The sequence below is a fragment of the Mus caroli genome, chromosome 1, assembly GCF_900094665.2.
Source record: "Mus caroli chromosome 1, CAROLI_EIJ_v1.1, whole genome shotgun sequence".
NCBI classification, from domain to species: domain Eukaryota; kingdom Metazoa; phylum Chordata; class Mammalia; order Rodentia; family Muridae; genus Mus; species Mus caroli.
Window position 1 is genome coordinate 83,282,926 of NC_034570.1, and position 24,760 is coordinate 83,307,685.

Genomic DNA, 24,760 nt, shown 5'->3' on the forward strand with positions numbered 1-24,760 from the left:
AGAAGAGAAGAGAAGAGAAGAGAAGAGAAGAGAAGAGAAGAGAAGAGAAGAGAAGAGAAGAGAAGAGAAGAGAAGAGAAGAGAAGAGAAGAGAAGAGAAACAAAAAAAAGAAAAGAAAAAGAGAATGCTCTGAGAAGAGAAGCCATCACCAGAAGGGACCCAGTGGAGCTTCTGAACATTCTCTAGGAAGTGGGACTCAGGTCTGCAGCTGAGAGCAAGGCACGGGGAGATGCGGGTGGAGGGAGCTTGATGGGAAGGAGGAGGGGAGCGTGCACCGAGTGGCCGCTCTGACGTGTGACGTGTGGAAGAGTGAATGGAAGCAAGCACTGTGGAAGCATAGGTCTGGATTCACAAGAAGGGGGTTCTGTGAGCATGCACACATACACCCATACATGCACCCACACATGCAGGAGCCCTAGGCCTTGAGGTGCATCATAACAGACACTCCTGTGGTGCAACGGGGTTTGGGAATGGCTGCGGTCCTCTACTATGTCAGAGAGAGAGACAGAGTGACAGAGACACACACACACAGAGATAGGGACAGAGAGACAGAGACTTCCCCCCCCAAATGTACGTGAGTGTGAACATCCTAAGTCACTCCATGTAAGTGTAAAGAGCACACTGCTCTCTCCCGAACACCAGGGGGAAGCTGGCCCCTCAAGGGTGTGCAAATCCACTGTACAAATCCTGCCTCTGACTTTCTCTCACATATATTACTCCCTGTCTTCTTTGCCCTACTCCCTCATGTCCCCTCTCATGAAAACACTGAGCGACATCTGTCTCCTTCAGCCCTGAGTGCCAGGAAGGAGGCACATCCCTAGGCCGGCTTGTACTGTGGGTGAAAGCATCTTGGTTTCTTTCCTGAGCTCAGACCTTGTTCAGACTTATGAACAAGCTTCAAGCAAATGTCACACATGGGTGCTACAGATAAAAATATTTCAGAGGCTCCATTCCTCTTGTCAGGGCAGAGCACCTGTGATTAAGCTCCTCCAGGCAACAGGAAGCCACTGCTTGCTACTTAGGTTGGACACTCATCAATGGTCCTCCTCAGGCCTCTCTGTAGAGCCTGGATCTACATCATGTGCATGCCCTCTTGGATGCTTTAAGTTGACCACAGACATGAATCTTAACTTTATTGCTTGGCATCTCCAAAAAAAACCCAAAAATGTTCCTAGTTTTTCCACACATGCTATGTGGCAGAGGAAACAAGCCTGAAAGTGCTTTGTGCCACACAGTGCAAGGAAGTAGCTCGGGTGATTATGTGGAGAGAAACTAAAAGAATCCACTCCCAACCCCTCACCTGCACCTGTTGAGGGCGTCAAAATGGGTTTCAGCGAGCTCAGCTCCTCACGATTAAGCTGGATCACCCTCTCAGAGATGACCTGCTGTATCGTCCCAAGCTCCCGGAAGGTGGGGATGGCCACAGCAAAGTCAGGGATAAAGGAGATGGTCTGCATTTCAGAGATGTCAGCATTCCCAATGCCAATGCCAATGGGCACAGCCCCGCCCTGCTTCAGGACTATTGAAGGGCCTCGCACGTCATCCCCTGATGGCTCCGCTGTGAGGACAATCAGGAGCTGAGGAACACCTTCTGCTATCCTGCTCCCAGTAGAACTGGTCAGAATGTTCCTTAACACGAACTCCAGTGCCGCCCCTGTGTTGGGGGTCGGGCCGCCCAGCAGTGTCAGCCTGCGGATGGCGCTGATGACACCCTGCTGGTCCATGTGGGAATTCAGGTAGAACTCTGGCCTGGTCCGGTCACTGTACTGCACCAGTGCCACACGCACCCGGTCAGGACCCACATCCAGGCTCTCCACAACCCTCTGCACAAAATCCTTTAGCAGGGGGAAGCCACTGCGGACACCCTCGGAGCCATCAATGAGAAACACCACATCCTTTTCACCTGAAATTGAAGGGAAACATCTGGTGACTCGCACAGCACTGGGAGCAGCAGATAGTGGCCCCGAATTCATCTGCCTTCTCTGGCGTCTTTAGCTTTTAACGAATGTAAATACATGACTTACATTAGTAAGAGCCACTTAATGTGAATTGCTTGACACTATGTCCAAATGAAGGCTGTTTGAGTGATAAGCATAGCCATGGTGTATGGCTTTATTATCAGACAGGAACTTTTTCAAGACATAAGTTATTGGTATCTAAACCTCTATAAGGCATCTTACTGTGAAATATTCTAGTGCCTTTATTCACCAGTATCCTTCCAAGACACAAGTTAGAAAATCAGAGAATAGTTCTGTTCTTTTGTTCGCCTAGAAATAGCCTGTAATTTCCACATTCTATGTAAGCCCTGGGAGAAGAATTTAATCTAAGAACCTAGAGCCAGCAGCTTCTGCTAAAGATCTGAAGCTAGAGACTGGGATGCAGGGGGTCAGGGCTGGGGGTAAGGGGGTTTGGGAGGGGCATCTTGGTGAACCATACCTGATACAGGACCTGAACCCTGTTCTGCTTTCAGAAGGCTCACAATCTGTGATTGGAGGTCTCCGATCTTAGGGAGTGACTCTGCAGCCAGGATGAATGCAGGGGACAGCACAATCTGCTCCAGCTCACTGGGGTTGGCATTCTTGGCTTGAAAGATGAAAGGTACCACTCCTCTCTGCTTCAGGGAGCTTGCAGGCCCGGCCACAGCATCTGACGACCTTCCAGCAACCAGCAGCACCAGGAACTGCTGCACATTATCCTCGATGCGGCTGCCAGCCGACCTCACAAAGATGTTCCTAAGCGCGTAGTCCAGAGCGTAGCCCAGGTTGAGGGCTTTGCCTGTTTTTAGTTTCATCTTCTTCACGAGATTAAGGATTTCAGCTTTCGTCTGGTGCTCACTGAAGCGGGACTCCAGCCTGACGTCATCACTGAACTGAGCTATTGCTACCCGGGTCCCATCCGGCTTCACGTCGAGTTCCTCAATGATCCTGTAGAGAAAGTCTCTGACAGCAGGGAACTGACCCAAGACATTGACTGAGCCATCAAAGAGGAAAAGAATGTCCCGCTTGCTCTCTACGAGGAAAACAGATGGACACAGTAAGCGAAGAGACCCTGACATTTTGCCTCGTACTGCCACGATGTGAGAGTTCACCTGATTTTTATGACATCACAGTACCAGCAAGGGAGGGAAACAAAGCCCTGCCAATGGTCTCTGCTGTTCCAGAGCAGCACAAATTTGCAAAGGAATGGGATTGGCCTGGTCATTCTAACAGCCACCAGACATTCTTGACAAAGCAAGTAGCCAGAAAGCCTGCCCACCCTGTTCTTGCAGCAGGTTAGACCACTGAGAATAGACAATGTTTTCTTGTTGTTATAAATAAAACCATCAAAACTGTTCCTTTCTATACTTCTCCCTGAAGACTGTCCTCTATCTCCTGTGACAGAGACCAGTTACAGACTAACTTCCCACTGACATCTGGGTTGATGTGTGTGGTGGTTGGAATATGCTTGGCCCAGGGAGTGGCACTATTTGGAGGTGTGTCCTTGTTGGAGTAGGTGTGGCCTTGTTGGAGGAAGTGTGTCACTGTGGGCATGAGCTTTAAGACCCTCATCCTAGCTGCTTAGAAGCCAGTTGTCTGTTTGCATTTGGAACAAGATGTTGAACTCTCTGCTCCTCCTACACCATGCCTGCCTGGGTGCTGCCATGCTCCTGTCTTGATGATAATAGACTGAACCTCTGACCCTGTAAGGTCAAGAGTTAAGACTCAAAATAATACCTGCCGGTGCTTTGGGAAGTGGGCAATTCAAACTCTACAAACATTTCCAATTTACCAAAACTGGACAGTAGAAAACACAGGTGACAGCAAGGGGGCAGGGGGCACACCATCATGTAAATATCTCAAACAGTTCTGAGAACTACTTCAGTGAGGTAGCCATTGGCTCAGGCTTGCTACCCATCTGACTGGTAGGTCCTGTGTACCCACCACTAAGGGACATAATAATAACCACCTGCCACAGTAGAAGCGACACAGACTCTTTGTTGTATGCAGGTGCTTTTTAAACATGGCCGAGTCTGAATAAAGGATTTCGAGCTTTAAAGGATGCCAATACATAATCATGTAACAGAGCCAATCAATCGCCAATCAATTTTTCTGTCTCCTTCCTTCTTTTTCCCCTTCCCTTCCCCTCCCCCGCCCCCTCTCCCTCATGAACTCTAGAATGTCCACCTTGTTCAGCTTCTCAGTAAATGTGAGACATCATGAACAGGGCATAGCTGAATGTTCTACACTTAGGGTCTACATTTGCCAACACACTGTCTTTAACCAGTCCCAGCCCAAATGAACCCACCATTCATCCACAAGTCACAGGCTCTAAGGTGTCTTTGGCTACTGCTGCCAGAGAGGCATCTGGAGAGGGAAAGGGGCCCACACTGCTGGGAGGTTTACCTGGCTGGGATAGTGGAACTTCCTGTACACCTCCACTAACATATGTGGTTAGGGGCTGAATCAGCTGTTGAGGCAAAGATGGCAGGGAGCGGAAATCGTCCATGAGGTATACCAGGCTGGGATTAAAAGCAATATGCTCTAACTCAGCCTTATCCGCCTGATTGGTCCCCACACAGAAGGTCAGCACGCCTGAGCGCACCAGAGCATTGGCAGCTTGCAAATAGGCATCCTCGGAAGGCCCGGCCATGAGCAGGAGCAGCAGCTGAGGCACATGTTCACGAGTCCTGCTGCCTCCTGCCTCCGTGAAGTGATTGGCATGGATATAGCTCAAGGCAGAGCCTGCATTCAAGCCGGAGCCCCCCTTGAGCTGCAAGCGCCTCAGGTGAGAGAGCAGCTCGGACTTGGTCTGGTAAGTGTCTAGAGAGAACTCCGTGACCGGAGTGTCACTAAACTGCACCAAGCCAACACGGATATTGTCACTTCCAACATCGAGGCTGTTAACTAGGTTGGTTACAAAGTCACGCACATAAGGGAAATTGTTTTTCCCAACGTTGTCGGAGCCATCCAAAAGGAAGATGATATCCCGTTTGTTTACGTGAACTGCAGTGAAGCACAGAAAACACAGTGAGACACGCCCCTGAGAGGGCTTCCCATGTGTGCCCTCATGGGCACACATGGCACACTCAGAACACAGAGGGAGTCAACGTGGCAGAGCGGGTCATCTGGTAAAATATGGCAAGCGGCTGCATATTTTCCCCTTGCGGTGGCTGGAGTTTGTGAGGCACACTGATAGCCAAGTGTACAAAACCGAGATAGCTCACAGACAGACAAAGTGCTAGTTAGAATGTTTACAACCAACATCACTAGAAGAGTCCTAAAACAGTGTTTCCTCCCTGGAACTGAAGTCCACAGGGTGCTGTCCCTTCTGTTGTTCATTGTCTCCAGAGCTCCGGTCACAGGATGCTCGCCTATGCTGACTGGACCCTCTGGGACTCACCTGGGTGCACATAGAGGGATCTTTCTACCCCAAAGCTCAAGAAACATCAGCCCACATGGACCTCGGAACACAGCTTCTTTAATCAAAGATAAAATCAAAGGATGTCTGCCAATCAAAGGATATGGTCCTACAACTGGAGTCTTCATCCCCCTATCCTCCTTTCTGATTAGGGGTCATTTCAGTACCAAGTAATAGAGTACCCAGGAGAAAGCCTCCAAGGAGGTGTGGCAGAATTATGGGTTTGGTAGCACCATAAATAGTTAAAATAGATGTCAACTTAGAATCTAAAATCACCTAAGAGACAGGCCTCCGTGTATTCTGTAAGGGAGTTTCTAGGTTGAGCTATTGAGGTGGGAAGATCCACCCTAAATGGAGATGCCATCTTTCTGTGAGCTGGGGTCCTTCCTGGGCGAGAGGAAGGAGGAGAACATCCCAGCTGGGTGCCAGCATCTGTCTCTCTCTCTGCTTTGTGACTACAAATATGACCTCAAGCTCCTGCTCCCAGGACTCCTCCACCACTGCAGACAGCATCCTCAGGCTGTGAGCCAGAACCACCCTTCCTCCACTAGTTTGACTTTGTCATGTGTCTTGTCGCAGAGAAGTTGGGTGACAAAGAGATTGTATCCTGTGTTTGGCCATGAAGAAAAGCTTATCTGTGGGTCCCATATCTAGGGATTCAACCATTGCTCAAAATATTTGGGAAAAAAAATATTTGTCCCTTCTCAGTACTTTCTATATAATTGGCTACAATGCTAGCCTTGCATTTGCTACAGTATATATAGTAGGATATATACAAATGACATTTGGGCACTTGTACCATCTTAAAGAAGGGACTTGAGCATCTGTGGATTTCTATATTCACAGATGGAGGGAATTGGCCTGTCTCCTATGGACACTGAAGGACACATAGACTTACTACTCCCCCACCATGCCCCATTGTAATTCAGACTAACTGGATCCTATGTTCATGCGTTTAACTTTGGCTATAAAAGAGTGGGAGAGAGAGAGAGAGAGAGAGAGAGAGAGAGAGAGAAGAATTTGAGGACTCTCAAGACCAGATGGTCTGAGGAGCAAGCAGGCACCCATGCAGTAGGTTCATGCACTGCACAGCCCTTCTGTGTGATGTGAGGTCTGTGAGAGGGGAAAGCTGGATTCCAGGATATTCATCTTCTCTTCACTGAGGATGAAGGTTTGCGTTTACCCAGTTCACAGGCTGAGAGCTTCAGTGTCTCTAGAAATAACTCTGCACTGTCCATCATATTAAGTGAGGGAGCTGAAGGACCATGGGCTGGATCTTCACACCCATCTATCAGTATGCTTTCCTGTTTAAGAGGCTCCCTTATAGAGGGTGAAACAGGGGCTAAGAGCTGAGGGTGCTACACCATCTGTGAGTAGAGATCCTGTCAGCTCGGGAAAGGAAAGTCCTGGCTGAGGGGAGGTTCCTGGAAAGAGTCACTAATAAAAATAGAAGGGATGTCAATCAAAGAACTGAGAGTGACTTCTGTGGCCAAAAGCTGTACAGGCAGGTGACCCTATGATGCCACAGTTTAAAATCACATGCATGTGCAGAGGGACATTTTCAACTCTACTGTTTCAACCCTGCAGGAGAACTAAATGGTTGTTCTCAACACAAAACAGCAGTCTGTCGGCTAAACAGTATTCCAGCGGGTATTTCTCAAAGTTTCTGCCTACCAGCCCCCTCCTGCCTGTGTAATCCGCAGCCGCCATACCTTCCGTGGTTCCAGTGAGAGTCCTGAGGGGTGCCATCAGGCTGGGCAGCATGTTTTGCAAGGGAGCAGGGCGGAACTCAGCGGGAATGAAGACCAGGGAGGAGTCGAAAGCGATCTCTTTCAGCTCATCCTCATCGGCGGCCTTGCTGCCAACGACCAAGGCCATGATGCTGCCTTTCTTCAGCTCCTGGGCAGGCTGGCTGACTTCATCGAGGGACTTACCGCCTGTGATCAGCACCAGGAGCTTAGGAACCCCCTCAGCGGCCCTATGGCCGGCTGAGCTAGTGAAGAGGTTGTTTCGAACGAAGTCTAGAGAAGATCCCGTGTACAGGGCTGAGCCATTCAGGGCCCTCATCTTCCGCACAGCAGTTATGGCATCCCTTTTGTTGGTGTAGGAATTTAAATAGAACTCAGGCTTGACAGTGTCTGCATACTGAGCCACTGATACCTGAACCAGGTCCTGTCCAATTTCCAACCTCTGGATGACTCTGGTAACGAAGTCTCGGATGGCATTGAAGTTGGATGGCCCCAGGCTGGAGGAACCATCCACAAGGAAGACTATGTCCCTCTTGTTGACTTCCATGACTGTAGATAGCAATAATAAAGGATGAACAGAATGGCCTCAGGGATCAGGTTCAGCAGAGACACTCTAATCCTACTATGTCCAGGATACTCTCCCTTGCCCTGGTCAATGCCCGTGGGAGAACTGTCACATATGAGGGACCGGCTCCTTTTTTGACCCCACCTACCTGTGATGTGTTTCAGAAGTAGCTTCATAGAAGACGCCACCAATAAAGAGGTAATTGACTCTTTATTGCCCAACATAGTTTAAAGGAATAAAACATACTCGTGTCTGCTCAGAAAACTCTTTGTATCACTAGCGTGGAATCCACACTCAAACGTGAAATGGAACAGGAATGCTCCATTTTCTATGGTTCAATATTGTATGGCTTCCTTTGGCAAGCAAAAACAAAGGTTTACTGGCTTATCATAAATCTTGGAAAAGGAGCCAGCATCTACCCCACCAAAGTCAGGCACAGCTTGTCACTTACTTCACAGCCCAGGGTGGGAATGGCAGTCAATGACATGTCATGATCTGGGTTACGTAGACAAACCACGAAAGCAATCACCTTGGCCAGATCACTACTGGCAGCGGCTGTGAGTTCACCCAGCCACTGTCTCTGAACATGTACAACCTGCCCAAGGGATGGGAACAATGCCCCTACCAGACTTGAAGCCCAGTGCTGATGTCTCAGGCTCCTCCTAGACGGTAAGGAGTCTAAGTAAGCTGAGCTGGGGTGAGCGTGCTTACAAAGAACCATCTGTAGGTCCTTTGTGCCAAACAACTTAGTGTTTTACACCCAGAAGAAGAAAGAACGTTAGAAATAAAGGCAAGGAAGAGCGTCCTAAGAACTAGAGCCACCTCTCATGACATGTTCTAAAACACAGCTCATTCCTAGTCACAGGGACCAGAGGCCAAGAATATGGGCCAGGGTCACTCAGGCTGCCATAAGGAAAGGCATTAGTGTGACCGAGCCTCCTCTAACACTCTGTGTACCCAAAGGAGACAAAGCTGAGTTCTGCCAGGAGGGAGGTCTTTCTGCATAAGACTTGGATCTCAGAAGCCCAGTTACCTGCTGGAGCCAACGTGTATGCAACATTACCTGCCCTTGCTCCCTAGGCCACAAACATGGATATGATGACCTATTCTCTTTTCTCCTTCAGTTTGGAACATGCAGTCTCATGGGGTGGCAACGTTGATTGTAATATAAAATATTTTTGCAGATAAACCTAGTACACATGTGTTTGAATAGTGGACTTCTCGTTTCTTGTGTCACTGGGAACAATATGCACACAAGTGTACACACATATAGGTTGCACATATAATGCTCCATATCTGTAGCACACATATTTATCATGCCTCTCTCACACAGCAGACTGATAGACAAATATCCATGGGATGGCCACTCCATGGTGAGGAGGCATGCTCCTTCACGAACATCTCCAGGTTATAACCTGATAATAGTCACACTTACTACCTCACAAGTTTTAACACTTTGCCGTACATTTTACCAGTGGTCCATGAGAAGGACAAATGTCCACGTGTGGGAGACATGGAAACTATCTACCACAGACTCAGCTTTGATGATTCTACAGTATGCCTTGGGGCTCCCAGGTTCCATAAGACATGTCCTCTTGGATTATGGGAGAGATCACTTGTTTTGGTTTGTGTTTAAAGTTCTGGAAGCTGATAACAGGGAGACACCTGGAGTGATGCGTAGGCAACTGTAATAAGGACTGAAAAAAAGTCCCAAACCACTCAAAGAGTGATTGAGTTCCTATGTTCGCTTCATGCTTCTGACACTAGCTGATGAGCCGTCTTAGGACCGGTCCTTTCTCTGGAATCCTCTTTCTGTGGGATGGAGGAGCTGCTTCATGGACCATCTCACACCTAGTTATCATACCTCATGATTCAAGGATGACCAACACTTCCTCACCACCACCATCCACACCCTGCCCCCAATCTCTTCCCCAGAGACTGGAGGTGTCATTGTCTCTTAGGAAGTGTCCTTGAAGGGCCAGCTAATCTCAGCCATGACTGAACCTCTTCAGCCCTTACTCCTGGGATGGACAACAGGACACCCCAAGACCCCTATACCTCCCCAAAGCTTGTGAGTTGGAAAAGGGTATCCTCATTCTTCCCATTAATATCACCAAACAAATCCTGTCAAATAGCCACTCTGTCCCCACCCTAGGAACTGCCTTTCCTTCTGTGATACTATTATGCCCTGTCCTTGGAACCCCATCTACCCATCCTCTTCTCTCTATATCTGCTAAAGGACTTGGGAATGGTCATCTGAAGCCCCCAGGACTTGCCATGAGTATGTCCTCCCATCCCCCATCCCTGTTTCTGGGGTGGTGCCTATTACCCATGGTCACCACAGATCATATACACCCCTGAAATCTCCCACATCCTGCTACCTGCCTAGCCTCTTCTCTTCCAGTCAACTGAAACCCCCACTTCTTCATCTACTGAGTTCTCAAATCTGATCTTCAACCCTTCCTCTTCCCTCAGGCAACCACTCTCAGCCTCACAACCCCCGCCCTGGGCCTATCCTCATGTGCTCTCTGATTCACCAGCTCTCACTTGCCCTGTCCCCATCTCCCCACCAGACTCTCCTGGCAGAAAAACCGTGGCGCTCTTCCCTCCTCTCCTTTCGGCATCCAGCAAACAGATGCACAATCAGAAAGCCTGTGCTCTACAGCTGGGACCTCAGAGCACACATGGGTGATGACACCAACGTGCCACAGTGGGAGACCCCCCAGGAAGCTGGTCTCTCCGTTCTCCAAAAGGAGTACCTCAGGACTCTGCTCTCTGCTCAGTCCTCCTCTGCTGCTGCCATAGAAGGGTCTGATCTCCCACTTAAAACTGCAATATCTGCCAACTCTTCCTCCCCCAGGCCCGTTGCTTCTCAAGCCCTTCCCTGTGTCCCCTTCACTCCAGCTGAGCTGTCATCTGTCTATCAGGTCAGGGTGGGGACCTCACTTTTTGATTCCAGGCCACCCTGTCTGCTCATCCCTTTGTCCAGAATGCCCTTCCCTCAACTCTTCTTACCCTGATCATTTCTGTCCTATAACTTTGCAAACCATTCTACTAAGTCCCCTGCCCCCATCCTCTCTATCCCAGCCCCTCTTTAGTGGCCTTGTAGCTTGTCACACTTGAGACATGGCTTGCTGTTTCATCATTAGCTCACATGTGACAGACCCAATGACTATATCTCTCTTTCTCCTCCCGGTGTCTCCGGTGCTTGCCAGAGTGATTAGCACATATCAAATATGTGCTAAAGAGTTATGAGTTATGAGTTCATCACTGAGACTCACCGTGATGTCTGTGAGGAAGGGGCTAAAATGCTAGTTAACCACAAGAAATCCAATACAAGGGGCAGCATACTACCTATTTAAAAATACAGATGTTGAAGCGTCTCTTAAGGCAAAGATATCTTCATCCAGTAAATTCTTGAATGAGATTTTAAGAAATCAGAGCCCAGAGATGTTGTATGATCTATCCAGGGTCATTTAAAACAAAACAAAACAAACAAACAAACAAAAACAACAACAACAACAAAAAAAAAAAACAGTCCTCCCAAAGGTAGCCATGGCGTTGATCCTATTCCTAAACCTTAGAACGATGGTTTGCTTCCAGTGCATGCAGGCTCAGAGAAGCATCAGTGAGCTGTGTATTTCCCCATCATTGTTTCCTTGACCATCAGAGCCAGGGCAAGGCAGCTGGATGGATAGCTGCAGCTCAAACCACAGCTGGGCAGGACTCGAACCTGGAGTACTCTTTCTTCCATGTTTCCCCTCAGAGAATCTGAACCCAGATTTACCAAAGGCCTTCCCAGGAAAGTGGTTCTCACTAACAGTTCTGGTGCCGAAGTTAGGTGAAAATGTCCTGGAGCCCTGAGCTTCCTGTCACAACCGCCATTATCACCAGAGCTCTGTCTTAAACTTATCTGAAGGAAGCTATCCTGATTCTGGATGGATTTCACACTGAGGAGGTGTGGCCAGGTCTCTGTTACCACCATGCTATGATTAGAACTGCCAGTTAACCAAGTGCCGGGCAGCAGAGGGCAGCTCCATACACGAGCCAGCGGGGAGTCTTAAAGTGTCTCATTCAGACTTTAAAGTGTTTGACTGTTCATTTCGTATAGTGACATGTTCACCAAAACATTTGTTTTTAAGACCACAATTACCCCTTTGGCTAAGAAAACCCAGCCTGGAACCCTGGGGGATAAAACAGGTAAAAACTGCTTATGACAAGAGTCATTTCATAGGTCCAGGCTCTTTATAGAGTTAGCAAACGTAGCTAGACACACAAGTAGTCCTGTACAGAAAAATTAGAATCCTAGGCTGCAGACACTAACCAGAGTCTCCCATAAGTCTCTTTCATGTGCTCATTTTCACTAAGCCTGTACTCTGCTGAACAACGATGGGAAACAGGGTCTTGTGTTCAAGACTGATCTGAGTGCATCCCTACTCGAAGACCCGGAAGAGGTGAATTGGGTACCTATGGATACTGAAGCCTTTGGTAGCAGCTGTGTCCCCCACTTACTGGACAGTTTGCCCTGCCTGACTAGGGTCATGAAAATGACACAATCTGTGATGGAATCCCAGACTGACAGCCTTCTGGTGTCCCCACACCTCCTATGTTTAAGTGTGCATCTCTCATATGATGTTGGTTGGCTTGCATTCCTTAAGTGACTCTAGTTGACTTTGCTGCTGAAGCATGTCATGCAAACCAATTTGTTCCATACAGGACCAGGATGTTCTGTAACTACCCCATTCAGCAGGGACTTGGCTGAGTCTTACCTTCAGAGATGTACCTCATGTCTACTACACTGAGACGGGAGCAGAAACCACACCCCTTCACTGCCTTTGGGAAGACACTATTTATGAGTGTACTTCTAACACACTGATTTTACCCTGGAGTGGCTTTCTCAGAATTGTGATGAATCCCTTAAGCCTCTTTCAAGATGACTGTATGATGAACAGATAATGTATCCATGTAATAGCTCAAAGCAGTGTGTTTGTTACATTTTATATTTGTTACATTGTTAGCCTAAAGACCACACTTTCCTTACAACCCATGAGAGTGCTCCACTCTGGACAATGCAATGGCCACACACAGGCCATACAGAAGCCAGCACATCACAGAATGATGACCGACTGGCTGTGAGTACTTACAGGTTCTCCCAAGGTGAATCACTCCAGTGTCCACTTTCCTTTCATGACAAATACCATATAACACACCCCCCATTCCTGTATAGATGGCAAAAAAAAGGGCATACATACCTTGTGTGACAATAGATGGTGGTTGCAAGACAATGTGCCTTTGGGCCACACCAACAAGGTACGGCAGTATTTGCTCCTGGAGATCCCCAAAGCTACGGAATTCCGGGACAGTAAACACCAAGCTGTCATCAGTAGCTATGTGCTGAAGCTCTGCCCTGGAGGCTGCCTGGGCTCCGAGGCCAAATGAGAACACACTAGCCTGCTTCAGAGCTACCACCGAATCTCGAATCTCATCACTAGAAGGCCCAGCACTTATGAGGACCAGCACCTGGGGGACCCCTTCCTCCACGCGGCTGCCACCTGCCCGAGTGAAGTGATTCTCTACTACAAAGTCAAGAGCCTGGCCTATATTGGCCGACTCCCCCCCAACCAAGCTGAGCCCTTTCACGGCGTCCAGAACTGCAGCCTTGGAGGGGTAGCTATTCAAGGAGAACATGGTTATGGGTTCCTCACTATACTGCACCACCCCCACTTGGACCTGCTGGTTTCCAACTGAGAGTCTCTCAAGGACATTTACAAGGAAGTCTCGAATGACATCGAAATTGGCATTTCCGGTGTTCTGTGATCCATCAATAAGGAAAATAATGTCAGCTGAGTCTTGTGCTTTAAAAGAAAGAAATGCAAAAAAAAAAAAAAAGTGAAAGCATTAGAACAAGTGACCAACATGCATCATCCCGGCTATCAGACGTGTTTCCTTGGAAACCAACAAGAAACACGAAACACAGACAAACAAAACACAATGTCAATGAAGGAATGTGAAGTCTCTTTCAGTTCTGCATTCTGAGTGGATAAGAGGCAATGTTTCAGGGATCGTGGTTGAAGTAGGAGCCTTTATAGCAAATTTTTGTCTGTGATACCTTCACAGTTAAACTTCAAAGCATCATACCCCAAGAGAAATCAACATTCTGGATGGATTTTTCTTCTAAATTTAGAGGGAAGTATAATTGTATCTGATTATAGGATACTATGTTGCAGGAGAGATGATTAGGTTGACATAAATTCAAAGGTTGTTTATAATTTGTGTTCATTTCTCCAGACTCCTTACGGGATTATGAAAATTTTGATGCAAGTGCACAGTTTAGCAAACAAAAACCCAGGTTCATGGCCCAGTGACTGATAGTTCCAGATTATTTAATTCTCTGGGTAACTATTGTTATTTTGTTTCTGGAAAATCAAAATGGATGACCCCATGCAAGTCTAGGATCCAAAACTCAGATACAGTTAAAGTCTTAACTTTCAGATCCCTTGACATGTGTCGGATCCTCCAATCATCTCTCGGGAGCTTGGCTGCATGATATCCAAAGGTGGGACTAGGATCAGAAATGGTTTGGCATTGCCTCTGTATTCAGTCAAATAATGGAGAACAATGTTAAGCAGTGATGTGAAGCCAGTCATGACATAATTATCCAACCTCATTTTATGACATCCTAGTGGATTGCCTAGCAGAACCAAGATTGGCTGGGAGACCCTAAGCCAATCAGTGTTGTCATCGTTGAAGGACATAGGAATGGCTGCCAAAGACCTCTTTTTCCCAGTGAGGGAAAATTGAACTTTCCATTACTGGAAATGGGGTTCCATTGAGGCTTGGGTAAAGTGGAGCAGTGAGTGAACCTACAAACCAGAACAGGGGAATCCAAAGCTCAACTTGTGCACTAAAATCAAACAGTTTTATACTAGGAGAAGGGAAGAATCAACCTAGCAAATGTTTTAATGAATTAAGGGTGCACGGGGGACAAGAGGGACCGCTGCATGAGGATGAATATTCATACTCTAGGGCTCTGAAGCATAGTTATCACACCGGAATGTAAGAAAGGACCATTCATTCAGAGTTTTGAGTGCCAGCGAGTATTTTTTAATTAAATTTAATTTTTCCTTGTGCCAGAAAATCCATTTATATTCTCACTGGGGGAAAGCTCAGCTCGCACGTTGGATTTTTTTCTCTCGGGCAGTGTTCTCCTGAGAGGAGAAGTGGGGAGTGCCCGGCTTAGGCAAGATCTTCCGATCTTCCCTCCCTCCTTACTGCAAAGACCTTGACAACCCCTTCAGGGCTTAACCCTTTGCATGGAGAGAGGTAGTGACTTGGAATGTTGCTGCCACTGTCCTGACAAGATCCAAGAGAACAATTGCTTTGTTCCAGTGGCTGAGATCTTATGTATTAGTAACTGTCTGACAAAATCCACATAAGACCGGACACTGGGTTCGAATTCCAAAGTATTCACCCATCTTCAGCCAGACTTCTGAAGGGATTGCAAGATGATGCAGAACCAGGGGGTGTGAATTGCACAGATCATAAAAATGGCTCTCACCATTGCATGGAGAGCACCATAAAATGCCTCCATGTCTCCAGATCTAAGCCAATGGCCTCAAAGAACACAGAAGGGCCTGTTTCTTACACATCCTATCTAGACATTTTAAAAGAAGTTTATTTACATTCAAGATGGACAATAAACAGATCTTCGGTCATCGTGTGGCATGATTCTGCCTTCCTTATATCTACCTCTACCATTCTTTGGTAGCAATTTCTAATGGTGTATATACCACTCAAGAGCTCTCTGGGTGGGAGAATGGGCTGAACATCACCAGTGGTAGATCATAAAATGATGGATAATTTGTCATCACTGAGTCAGAACCATGATTCTCTTACACACACAATAATGGAACACACAGAGCATGCTTTGTTAGCCGTGAGAGCCGAAGCCACACAGAGACCCAGGCAGGGGTCCCGGATTCTTGTGTGCAGCAAGGCGCACCAACGGCCAACACCAATTCCAAGATCAGCTTGAAAGTGTAAAGTGTGGAAGTTGGCTGGTGGTCTATATCGTGTCTCGGGGTCATACCCTCTGTGGTGCTTTCTATGGAAAGAGTTCAAGATGTCCATGGAAGATCACTAAGCCCTAGTTGCGCGGGCACCCAAGAAACATCAAGTTCCTATTTCCTGTGAGAAACACAATTTATAAAGAAAATGCATGCAGGGAGCCTCAGAATTGCCTTCAGCTTCTGTTTTAGAATAAAAGTCTCGCATCTCAGTTGCACCCATTTCCAAAGGGTGACAAAGGGATTTAAAAAAATTAAAAACAACCAAAACTAACTAGCAGGGCAGTCCATGCAGAATGGTGATCCCTGAGCCTTTGTGTGTATGCTCTCATGTTAGAATCAAGAACAGTCCACAGGGAACATCTAAGGTCCCTGCAGCAACCTCAGTCGGACCACCCATGTGCCTTTTCCAGAGTTTTATGCAGGGCTCACGATTATGATCCTGGCTGCTTCTTTTATCTTATTTCAGTCTTGCTATGGAACGAACACCCAGTGAGATGTGATACGGAGGAATTGCAGAGTGCAGTTAATCAGAAAAGACAACACAGACTGATAATGCTCCACCCCGGTGCTGCCAGTGACTTAGACAGAGAAGACAGAGATGCTCTCTTGGCATAAAAACAAAGGTTTTTAGCTGTGTAGAAATATGCAGTGGGTAGACTCTTTGCTCTCGCTGTGGCCATTTCAGTTTCTATCATTTATATAATGACTTCATCATCTATTTGTGTTTGCAAGTTTGCCAACACATTAACTTTAGAAACGGGCCATTCTCTACTAACCACGTTTTTCAAATGAGTATGTCATTATACCCATATTGTGAAAGGAGTGGGTCAGAGACTCTTGGTGGACACACACGGCTGCCCTAAGTGCCCCCTTGGCATTCCCTCTGAAACTGGAATACCATCCAGGGTGATCCCTAGAATACATATTTGTTTCCTATAACCTGTCAATTGTAAAGTGGTGCCAGAGGAGAGGCACGCCCCCTGCTCCCCGAAGCAGGGAACCCTAGTAGTACAGATAAGTGGGCCGGGTAGTCTCCTCCCTGTCATTTGGTAGACCTTGGTGACCCCAATCCTACCAAGGCTGAGATCATGGGGAACCGTGGGGAAGCCAAAGGAAGACCAGCCTTCAGAAACAGCTCCTTAGAATGTGTCATTCCCAAAGCCCTATGTACCTAAGCCTTGCATGTCCATGGCAACAGGTTTCTTTCTGCTGACACATACCACCTCTCTCTTTGCCTGCCTTTTTCTAAATCCCTGTGATGAAACTGGACTGACGTTATTTCCTTAGAGCTGCCTATTGATCTGATTATAATCCCAAAGGCTTGCCACCTGTTCTGTCTGTCTCCCCTAAGTCCCCCACACACTCCTTAGAGTGCTTGACTCATGTCTCTACCTCTCTACTGCCTCTTCATCTCACTCCTTAGCATCTTCCTTGAAGGATACTGGTTTCACCGGATGCTTTACCTCCAGCCTCCTGCCTCAGCCATTCTTTTGGCAGAAGGGAAAAGCTGCCTGTGAACTTGGCTTCCTCTACCACCTCCTCTGTGCTGTACGTGCCATGCCTCCTGAGTCCTGGCTGCAAGATCACTCTTTCCCTAGTCAAGAACCCATTGTGTTCTTCAGCCCCTCCCATAGAAGACCTCTCTAGAGGGCGTAGGTTGCCCTTCCAACCTCATGGGCAACCCCTCCAATTCTCCAACTCCATGATTCCAAACGCCCTCTTAACTACATACTGGCTGTACCCTCCATACATGCTCAACTGTCTTAAGGACAGTCAGGTGTCTCATTCTGTGACTCTCAGAATTCTCCTCATTTGCCCCAGCATTTTACCTCCCTCTCCACCCTGCTGGGAGTCCCCGGGAAGGTGTGGCTAAGGTTCTAGTAGCTTCTACTCTACATTACCTGAGTAGTTCTCTCGTTCAAAACTCCCAGTCTGGGAGTCCTTTTGCTTCTGAATGTACCTGAGGAGTTTGAAGCAAGCTAGCGGAGGGGCACACTGATGAGATGCCCCCTGGCTGGCAAGCTCTGGCTTTTAGTGAGTGTTCCTGCAAGTCCACAGTCATTTCCCAAGTAAGAGCCTTCATCATATCTCTGTGATCTTTGTTCCAAATAGCTCCAACCCCAGGCTCCCAGACCTGACACTCTCCTCCTCCACTCTGGCCCATTCTACCTAGGAGCTCAGCTTTCCCATCCCAGAATCCTAGGGATGCAGACCCTTCCTCTTCTGGAGGAGAGGTGAGTCTCTCCCAGCATGCCTCTCTACTCCCCACCACTCTTTCCTACTTGTGTCCTTCAAGGACCTGTGCTCTGGCACAGGGTGCCCTGCACCTCCCCCACCCCTGGCTGATGAGAAAGCTATTCCTGGCCACTAGGCAAGACTGCTGTTGAGAAGTAGAATTTACATTCTTGTCTCTTTTCTTCCCTCTCAGTCTTTTGGGTACTTATCCATGGAAAGAAAATCAATAGTCTTGATTGATTTAAAGACTCTCAGTCACCTGGTCGACCTGTCGCCCTGTGTAATGTTAACATACGATGCGACGGCCACCTGCTGCTGCATACTCCCAGGGTGACCATGAGTAGGGCATTAGAAGCTGAAGAGTCTCACAAAAGACACAACAGTGTAGACCATGGGCAGGAACACCACAACTCAGTAATGGCTCTTTCCCAAGCTTTCACCCACCCTTTAGGACTCAATTTCTTCTAAAACAGAAACAAACGAACAAGCAAAAAACTTGAATCACATCACAGCTAAGACACTTTCCTCTGATTCTATAAAATCTTTAAAGCAAACACAAGCTTCCTCTCCTCCCTCAGCTCAGTGCCTCCTGGTGCTCTCTGCCCCTAGGTGGATGCCCATCTGAGGACGGCTTTCTTCTTAAGGAAGGTAAACTAGCCCTGGACATTCTAACATTCTAACATCAGGATGTGGGGTTTAAAGTTCAAACGCTGGCTGTTTCAAAAGCCTTCTCTTGATACAGGTGGAGGCTGTGTTTGAAGGAGACTGAAGAAGGATAGTCACGCCTTTGTTTTTAAGTTCGAGAACATCTCTTCCCTAAGTCCCCAGCGTGTCTTAGGCACTATGTTGCTTTAGGCCAGTATTTGCCAAGCTCACAGCCACACAGCAGCAAGGCAGGGAGCAGCCTGGCAGTGAAGGCATTACCTGTGATGTCTTTAAGGCTTTCCTTGTCCCCAGCCCTTTCTGGATTCACAGAGGAGTGTATACAGGACACTAAGTTCCCTACTAGGTCATGCAGTGAGGTAACGTTCTCTAGGTTGAAAACATGCATACTGAGTGGTTCGCTTGCTACTTCTCCTAGGGCTCTTTCATCTGCACCCTCAACTCCAACTGCAAACACATTAACGTCCGCAGACTTAAGTTCCGCTGAGGGCAGAGCGAAGCCATCCTCCGATTGTCCATCAGTTATTACTACGATAACCTGAGGGACTCCGTCAGCAGCCCGGCTTCCGGAAGCCTCAGTGAGGTGGCTGTGAATTACGTATTCTAATCCTTTTCCAGTTTGGTTGCTTCCCTCAATGTAAGACATGTTCGCAATATGAGAAAGGACTTCTTGTTTAGAGTGGTATGTATTTAACAGGAACTCAGTATGTGGGTTTCCGTTGAGCCGGACCAGAGCAAAGTGAAAATCATTGTCTCCCACAGCTAAAGACTCTACAACATCAGACAGAAACTCTTGAACAAGCAGGAAACGGTCCTTCCCAGCACTCCAAGAAGAATCCACTAGAAACACTATGTCAGCCGCCGCACCGTTTTTGACATCTTTAAAAAAAGACATTGGTTCAGGTTTTTCTACCGATTCAGTGGCCTCCTGTCTGTCCATTTACCTCTTCCTAAATAACCTAAAGCAGATCTGCTGCTATTACCAAATACGTCACACATCTCAGTTAAATGAGGGCAAGTAGGGGGACTTACCTGCAGAGCAGTGCCAAGAAAGAGGACACAGCTGCTGCTATACCCAGCAATCGCCCATGTTCCATACTGAGTCACCCCAAGTCAGGGGTCAGCAGAATATTCCAGAAGAAGAGAAACAAGCCTGGGTGCCTTTGAGCTGAGGCATGACTGTTTGTGACAATTTGACCCTCTTATGTCCATCTGACCAGACCAAAGGGATCTCTTTGGTAAATGACCATCATGAGCAGCCCGTTCCTCAATGTGAGGTAGAGAGTGGCCCCAACAGAGGCAGAAGGAGCCCACTGATGCCTTGTGAACTCACCCCCAACCCTCAGGGCTTCAGGAAACTTGCAAGAAATGTAATGTGACAAGCAACTCTGTAAGTGGGGAAACCAGGGATATTTAGAGGAAGAAGTCCAGTTTCTCTTGGATTTTTGAACATGAAGATGAGCCCTCTGAGCAGGTAGCACATTTCTCCATCCCAGAGGAGCCTGCCTACACCCTGAGCAGTACTGTGCTTGCCCCATGTGTAACTATCATCTGTGCCTACGGCGAGAGACCAGGAAGTTGGGTTTTGTGTCTTCTTATTTTCTTGTTTTAAGGGAAGAATTTTTATCACAATAATTGTCTTCTTTCTGCAGACCAGTGCCAAAGACGTGGGAAATTCCCTCAGATGGCAAGCTTCGTGGGATGGAGACGCTACTCAGACCCAATGTGAAGATAGTTCTGCTACCAAGCAACTTAATATTTGAAGTTGAAGAGGACGACGACAAAAGGAAGGAAGGAAGGAAGGAAGGAAGGAAGGAAGGAAGGAAGGAAGGAAGGAAGGAAGGAAGGAAGGAAAAATGAAAGAAGGAAAGAAAGAAAGAAAGAAAGAAAGAAAGAAAGAAAGAAAAAGAGAGAGAGAGAAAACAAAAGAAAGAAAGAGAAAAAGAAAATAAAACAAAGATAAGGAAAAAGAAAAAAGAAAAACAGAAAAGCCACCTCCCCTGGCCACTGCATCCGAAAGGCCTTAAAGCCCACCCGCATGCTGCTAACTCTCAACGTCCCCAGGCCCCGTGTGAAGCTCTGGGTGATTTGCTCTAGATTCAAACACTGCTAATACACAGCTAGTAACTTTTATTTTGAACAAAATTAAACCTTACCTCCATGCTGTTGGGCACGAGTCATGGCAATGCCTGAGAGGAGAAGGCTAAAGACAGCCACTAGGGGCAGATGCCGATGTTTCCTCATGTTGAAGGTCTAAGCACCAAGTGTGAACCTAAAAGAAAGGACAAGGAGAAGAGAATGATTGGTTTTTAGCTCTCCGAAATCCATTTGGGTTTTTGTGTGCTTTTTGATGTCTGAACAGGCTTTGTGTGTGATTAGTGTTTGAACCAGCAACAAATGGGTAGACAATAAATACACAGGCAAGTGGGTAGACAACAGTAGTCCCTCAAGGTTTATTACCGAGTCATGTTACAGTTCTCTCACAATGCACTCTGATGCCCCCTCAAGGGCAAAGCCACCCAATGCAGTTTTCAGAATGGGCCCCCACTTCTAAGTGATATATGACTATACACTACACACACACACACAAACACACACACACACACACTTGCCTGTGGTGTAGGCCCATAGTCTTAGCTACTGTAGACTGATGTAGAAAGATCACAAATTTACAAATACAAGGACAGTTTGATCTACAAAATGAGTTCAAGGCCATCCTGAACAACTCACTGAGACCCTGTGTCAAAATAAAACATGAAAGGTGAGCTGGAGATACAGCTTGGAGATAAAGCATTTGCCTAATGAGTGTGGGGCCCTTGGTCTGGTCTTCTGTTCTACATACAAGTTGGGTGTCAAGGGCAGAGACAGGGTGGGTATACGGAGCTCTTCCCAAGGAGCCACAGACTTTATTATTTGTTTTATCATATATGTGTATATATGTGCCTGAATGTGTGTGTGTGTGTGTGTATGTGTGTGTGTGCTCAAGTGTGTGTGTATGCTCAAGTGTGTGTGTGTGTGTGTGTGTGTGTGTGTGTGTGTGTGTGTGTGTATGCTCAAGTATGTGTGTGTATGTGTACCATGTACATGCAGGAGCTCCTGGAGGTCAGAAGAAAGTGTCAGATCCTTCTGGGACTGGATTTATAGGTAGTTGTAAGCCCCATGTGGGTTCTGGTCATGGGAGCTGAGTCCTCTGAGTCCTTTCTTTCTTCACTCTCATTACTAGGGAATGATCTAAGTGGGCACCCTCTTCTGAGAGTCATATTAACTGACCCTCGAAGGGAGAATCTCTAACTCTAATCGCTACATACATCAGCCATGGTCAGGAACTATATAACGAACTGTTTTTCCAAATTGAGCCAGGCAGCAACTGGAAGACAGCATGCTCCTGAGAAAATGGAGTGATGAAAGAGTAAAGGGCTTGCTTTGCATACACAGAGGGTGTGGGGATGCAGGGGGATACTGGCCCCCTTGATTGAAATAGGCTCTGCCTAGCCAGAGGCAGTGAGACCTGCGTCCAGCTCCTATTCCTCTTCCTCCCTTGCTAACCAGCACTTTCCCTGTCATTTGTCAACCACAAATCTCATCACCATAGAACAAACCAAGGAAGGTTCAGTTTGGGAGACAATGAAGCCAGAGCTGAGGGCAGAGTGCTCATCGCCTGCTTTCCCACCATGCACCATCTAGCAGCTACAAACATGACTTCCAGACAAGTTCAGATGCACCATCTAGCAGCTACAAACATGACTTCCAGACAAGTTCAGGTTCTGAATGTTTAGTAGGCTCTGTCATCAGTCTGTCAAGATCATCTCTTCCCCCTCAGGCTTCTCCTCAGCCTCCCCTTCCTCTCCTGTCCAGTCATGAATCAGCTTGGGGCTGGAGTATCCCTCAAGGTTCCGCACTGATGCTTGGAGATTTCCATCCAGGCTGAGGTCTCCTTCCTTCTCCCCCTCTTCCCTGTGCCCCAAAGCACTGATTCCTGCCATTAGAGACCCATGGCCTTGGGTGGTGGGACTCAGCCTCTCCCAGTGAGTAAATGAAAAGGCTGAAAGATGCTGGCGACCAAGGGTACTTCAAAGAGGCCCAGGGAGGGACCAGAGCCAATAATACCATCAGTATTAGTTCAGAATCTCACCTTTTTTCTTTAGTACTGAGTTTGAAAACATACTGTTTGATAGTGGGAATCGCCTAGAATAGTCTATGGTTAAAGGGGAATGTCTGTCTGGTTTAAGAAACTGAAAATCATTTAATCTAGGGATATTTGGCTTACTTCATAATTTATGTTTCACTACTAGGATATTAAATAGTATAAGAGGCTCTTCTAGTGAATTAAAACTCTATCTTGAATCAATGTGGACTATAATCCAGGGCCTCTGTTCCCATCTCTTCTCTTCTCTTCTCTTCTCTTCTCTTCTCTTCTCTTCTCTTCTCTTCTCTTCTCTTCTCTTCTCTTCTCTTCCTCTCTCTCTCTCTCTCTCCCCCTCTCCCTCTCCCTCTCTCTCTCATTATATTAAAAAATCCAAATACTTGTAAACTGCTTCTATATCCCTTGTCTTGGGAAAGGTTTGAGTCTGTGTATGGGGAAACGAGGAAGGAGAACAAAGTGGTCATGTACCATGGTTTGCACAAGAGCCTCCGCCATTATGCAGTTAGAACAAGACTCCATGAGACCAGGAAAGTGTAATAGCAGGAGAAGACATTCAAGAACCAAACATTGTGCTGAAGACAGAAGCAACGTACGTGTCTGTGTCCTGGTATTCAAATAACACCACTGTTGTTTCTGCTTGTAACTAACACGTGGGAAAGAAGGCAAGCATGAAGTAGCAAGATGATGATGTTTGAGGGAAAGGTGTGAGTTTTATGAAAAATAAGAATTTAGCATGAGCATGTACACTTGCTACCAGGGTCACATCTCCCCCATCTGGTATCTTAACATGCTACAGACTCTGGCTAAGGCCAAAGTTTGTGCATCTGAGCCTGACCTTCCTCCCACAGGCTCAGCTCTGGTCTTGTGATCCTCCCTGGCTACTTCTTGTCCAACAAACACAAGTGCACACTTTCCCAGATGAGATGGTCTCATGGCCCCAAAATTGTCACTGGGAGACTGGTGGGAGAGGATACTGTGGCCAACTATTTGGTGGCAGAGCTTTGCTGTGAGTGAGGAGAAGGCGGGACACTTGGCAAAACGGGAGGGGCAGGGGTTAGGAAAGAAGGGTATTTCTGAGGCTGCCACCTGATGATAGAGCAAAGTGCATAGAAACTTGCAGCTCATCCACAGATTTGCCATCAAGTCTCCTTCCTGAGGCCAAGCCCAGCCTTAAAGAATGGGACACAGCACTGACTGAGGTATGGTATGCCCAAAGATGAAACCGTAATCAAGAGACTCAATTCCCAGACCCACCATGGGTTGGATCCAAGAGAAGTTAACAGTGAGCATCACCTGTGACTCAGAACCTGCCTTGTAGCTCAGATTCCAAGCCTTCAGGGACTGAACCACCTGTCAATACAACTACCCTGGCCAATGTGTCGGCAGTGGAAAGGAGGCACGGCCCCATAACATCAGGCAAGCTCTCAGCACATTTGTTTCCTCAGTGTAGTCAGATTGTGGCAACAGTACAAACACCCGGTCCCATTTTCGTGGCTTGGCATGTTCATTGCCTCTTAGACTCAGAAACGCACAGCTCTGAAAAGCAGTCTGTGGTGTTCAGCACTATGACTCCACAGTGTGCCCAAGACTTGATGTAACCTAAGTGGTGGTGCTGGGACTCTGCCCACAGCCAGTATGCAAACCACTGCTGATGGGCTGGTCACCCTCTCACCCTGTCACTACCCCATCTCTACCCCATTCACTCTATAGAACACTGCCAACCCCATGTTCCACCCTAGATACCTTTCTAAGGTGGCACACGCCTTTAATCCCAGCACTTGGGAGGCAGAGGCAGATGGATTTCTGAGTTCGAGGCCAGCCTGGTCTACAGAATGAGTTCCANGACAGCCAGGGCTATACAGAGAAACTCTGTCTTGAAAAACCAAAAACCAAAAACCAAAAAAAAAAAAAAAAAAAGATGTCTGCCTCTTCCTCTCTC

General features: G+C 47.3%; 1 protein-coding gene across 5 annotated transcripts in view; it reads right to left on the reverse strand.

The window, feature by feature from the left end:
* Window positions 1-24,760, reverse strand: part of Col6a3 (collagen type VI alpha 3 chain) — a 76,684-nt gene that overhangs the window by 41,825 nt on the left and 10,099 nt on the right. The window contains exons 2-8 of one of the 5 annotated variants that reach the window (XM_021161500.2): window positions 20,834-20,949; window positions 18,939-19,556; window positions 12,963-13,565; window positions 7,110-7,694; window positions 4,383-4,982; window positions 2,437-3,009; window positions 1,301-1,903 (exon numbers count right to left, since the gene is read on the reverse strand). In XM_021161500.2, the coding sequence (XP_021017159.1) occupies window positions 1,301-1,903; window positions 2,437-3,009; window positions 4,383-4,982; window positions 7,110-7,694; window positions 12,963-13,565; window positions 18,939-19,556; window positions 20,834-20,921 (3,670 nt within the window). In that variant the 5' untranslated portion in view covers window positions 20,922-20,949. Of the gene's footprint in view, window positions 1-1,300; window positions 1,904-2,436; window positions 3,010-4,382; window positions 4,983-7,109; window positions 7,695-12,962; window positions 13,566-18,938; window positions 19,655-20,833; window positions 20,950-24,760 lie in introns of those variants that run through there. The other 4 variants (XM_029479914.1, XM_029479920.1, XM_029479916.1 and 1 more) reach the window with 4 other exon arrangements.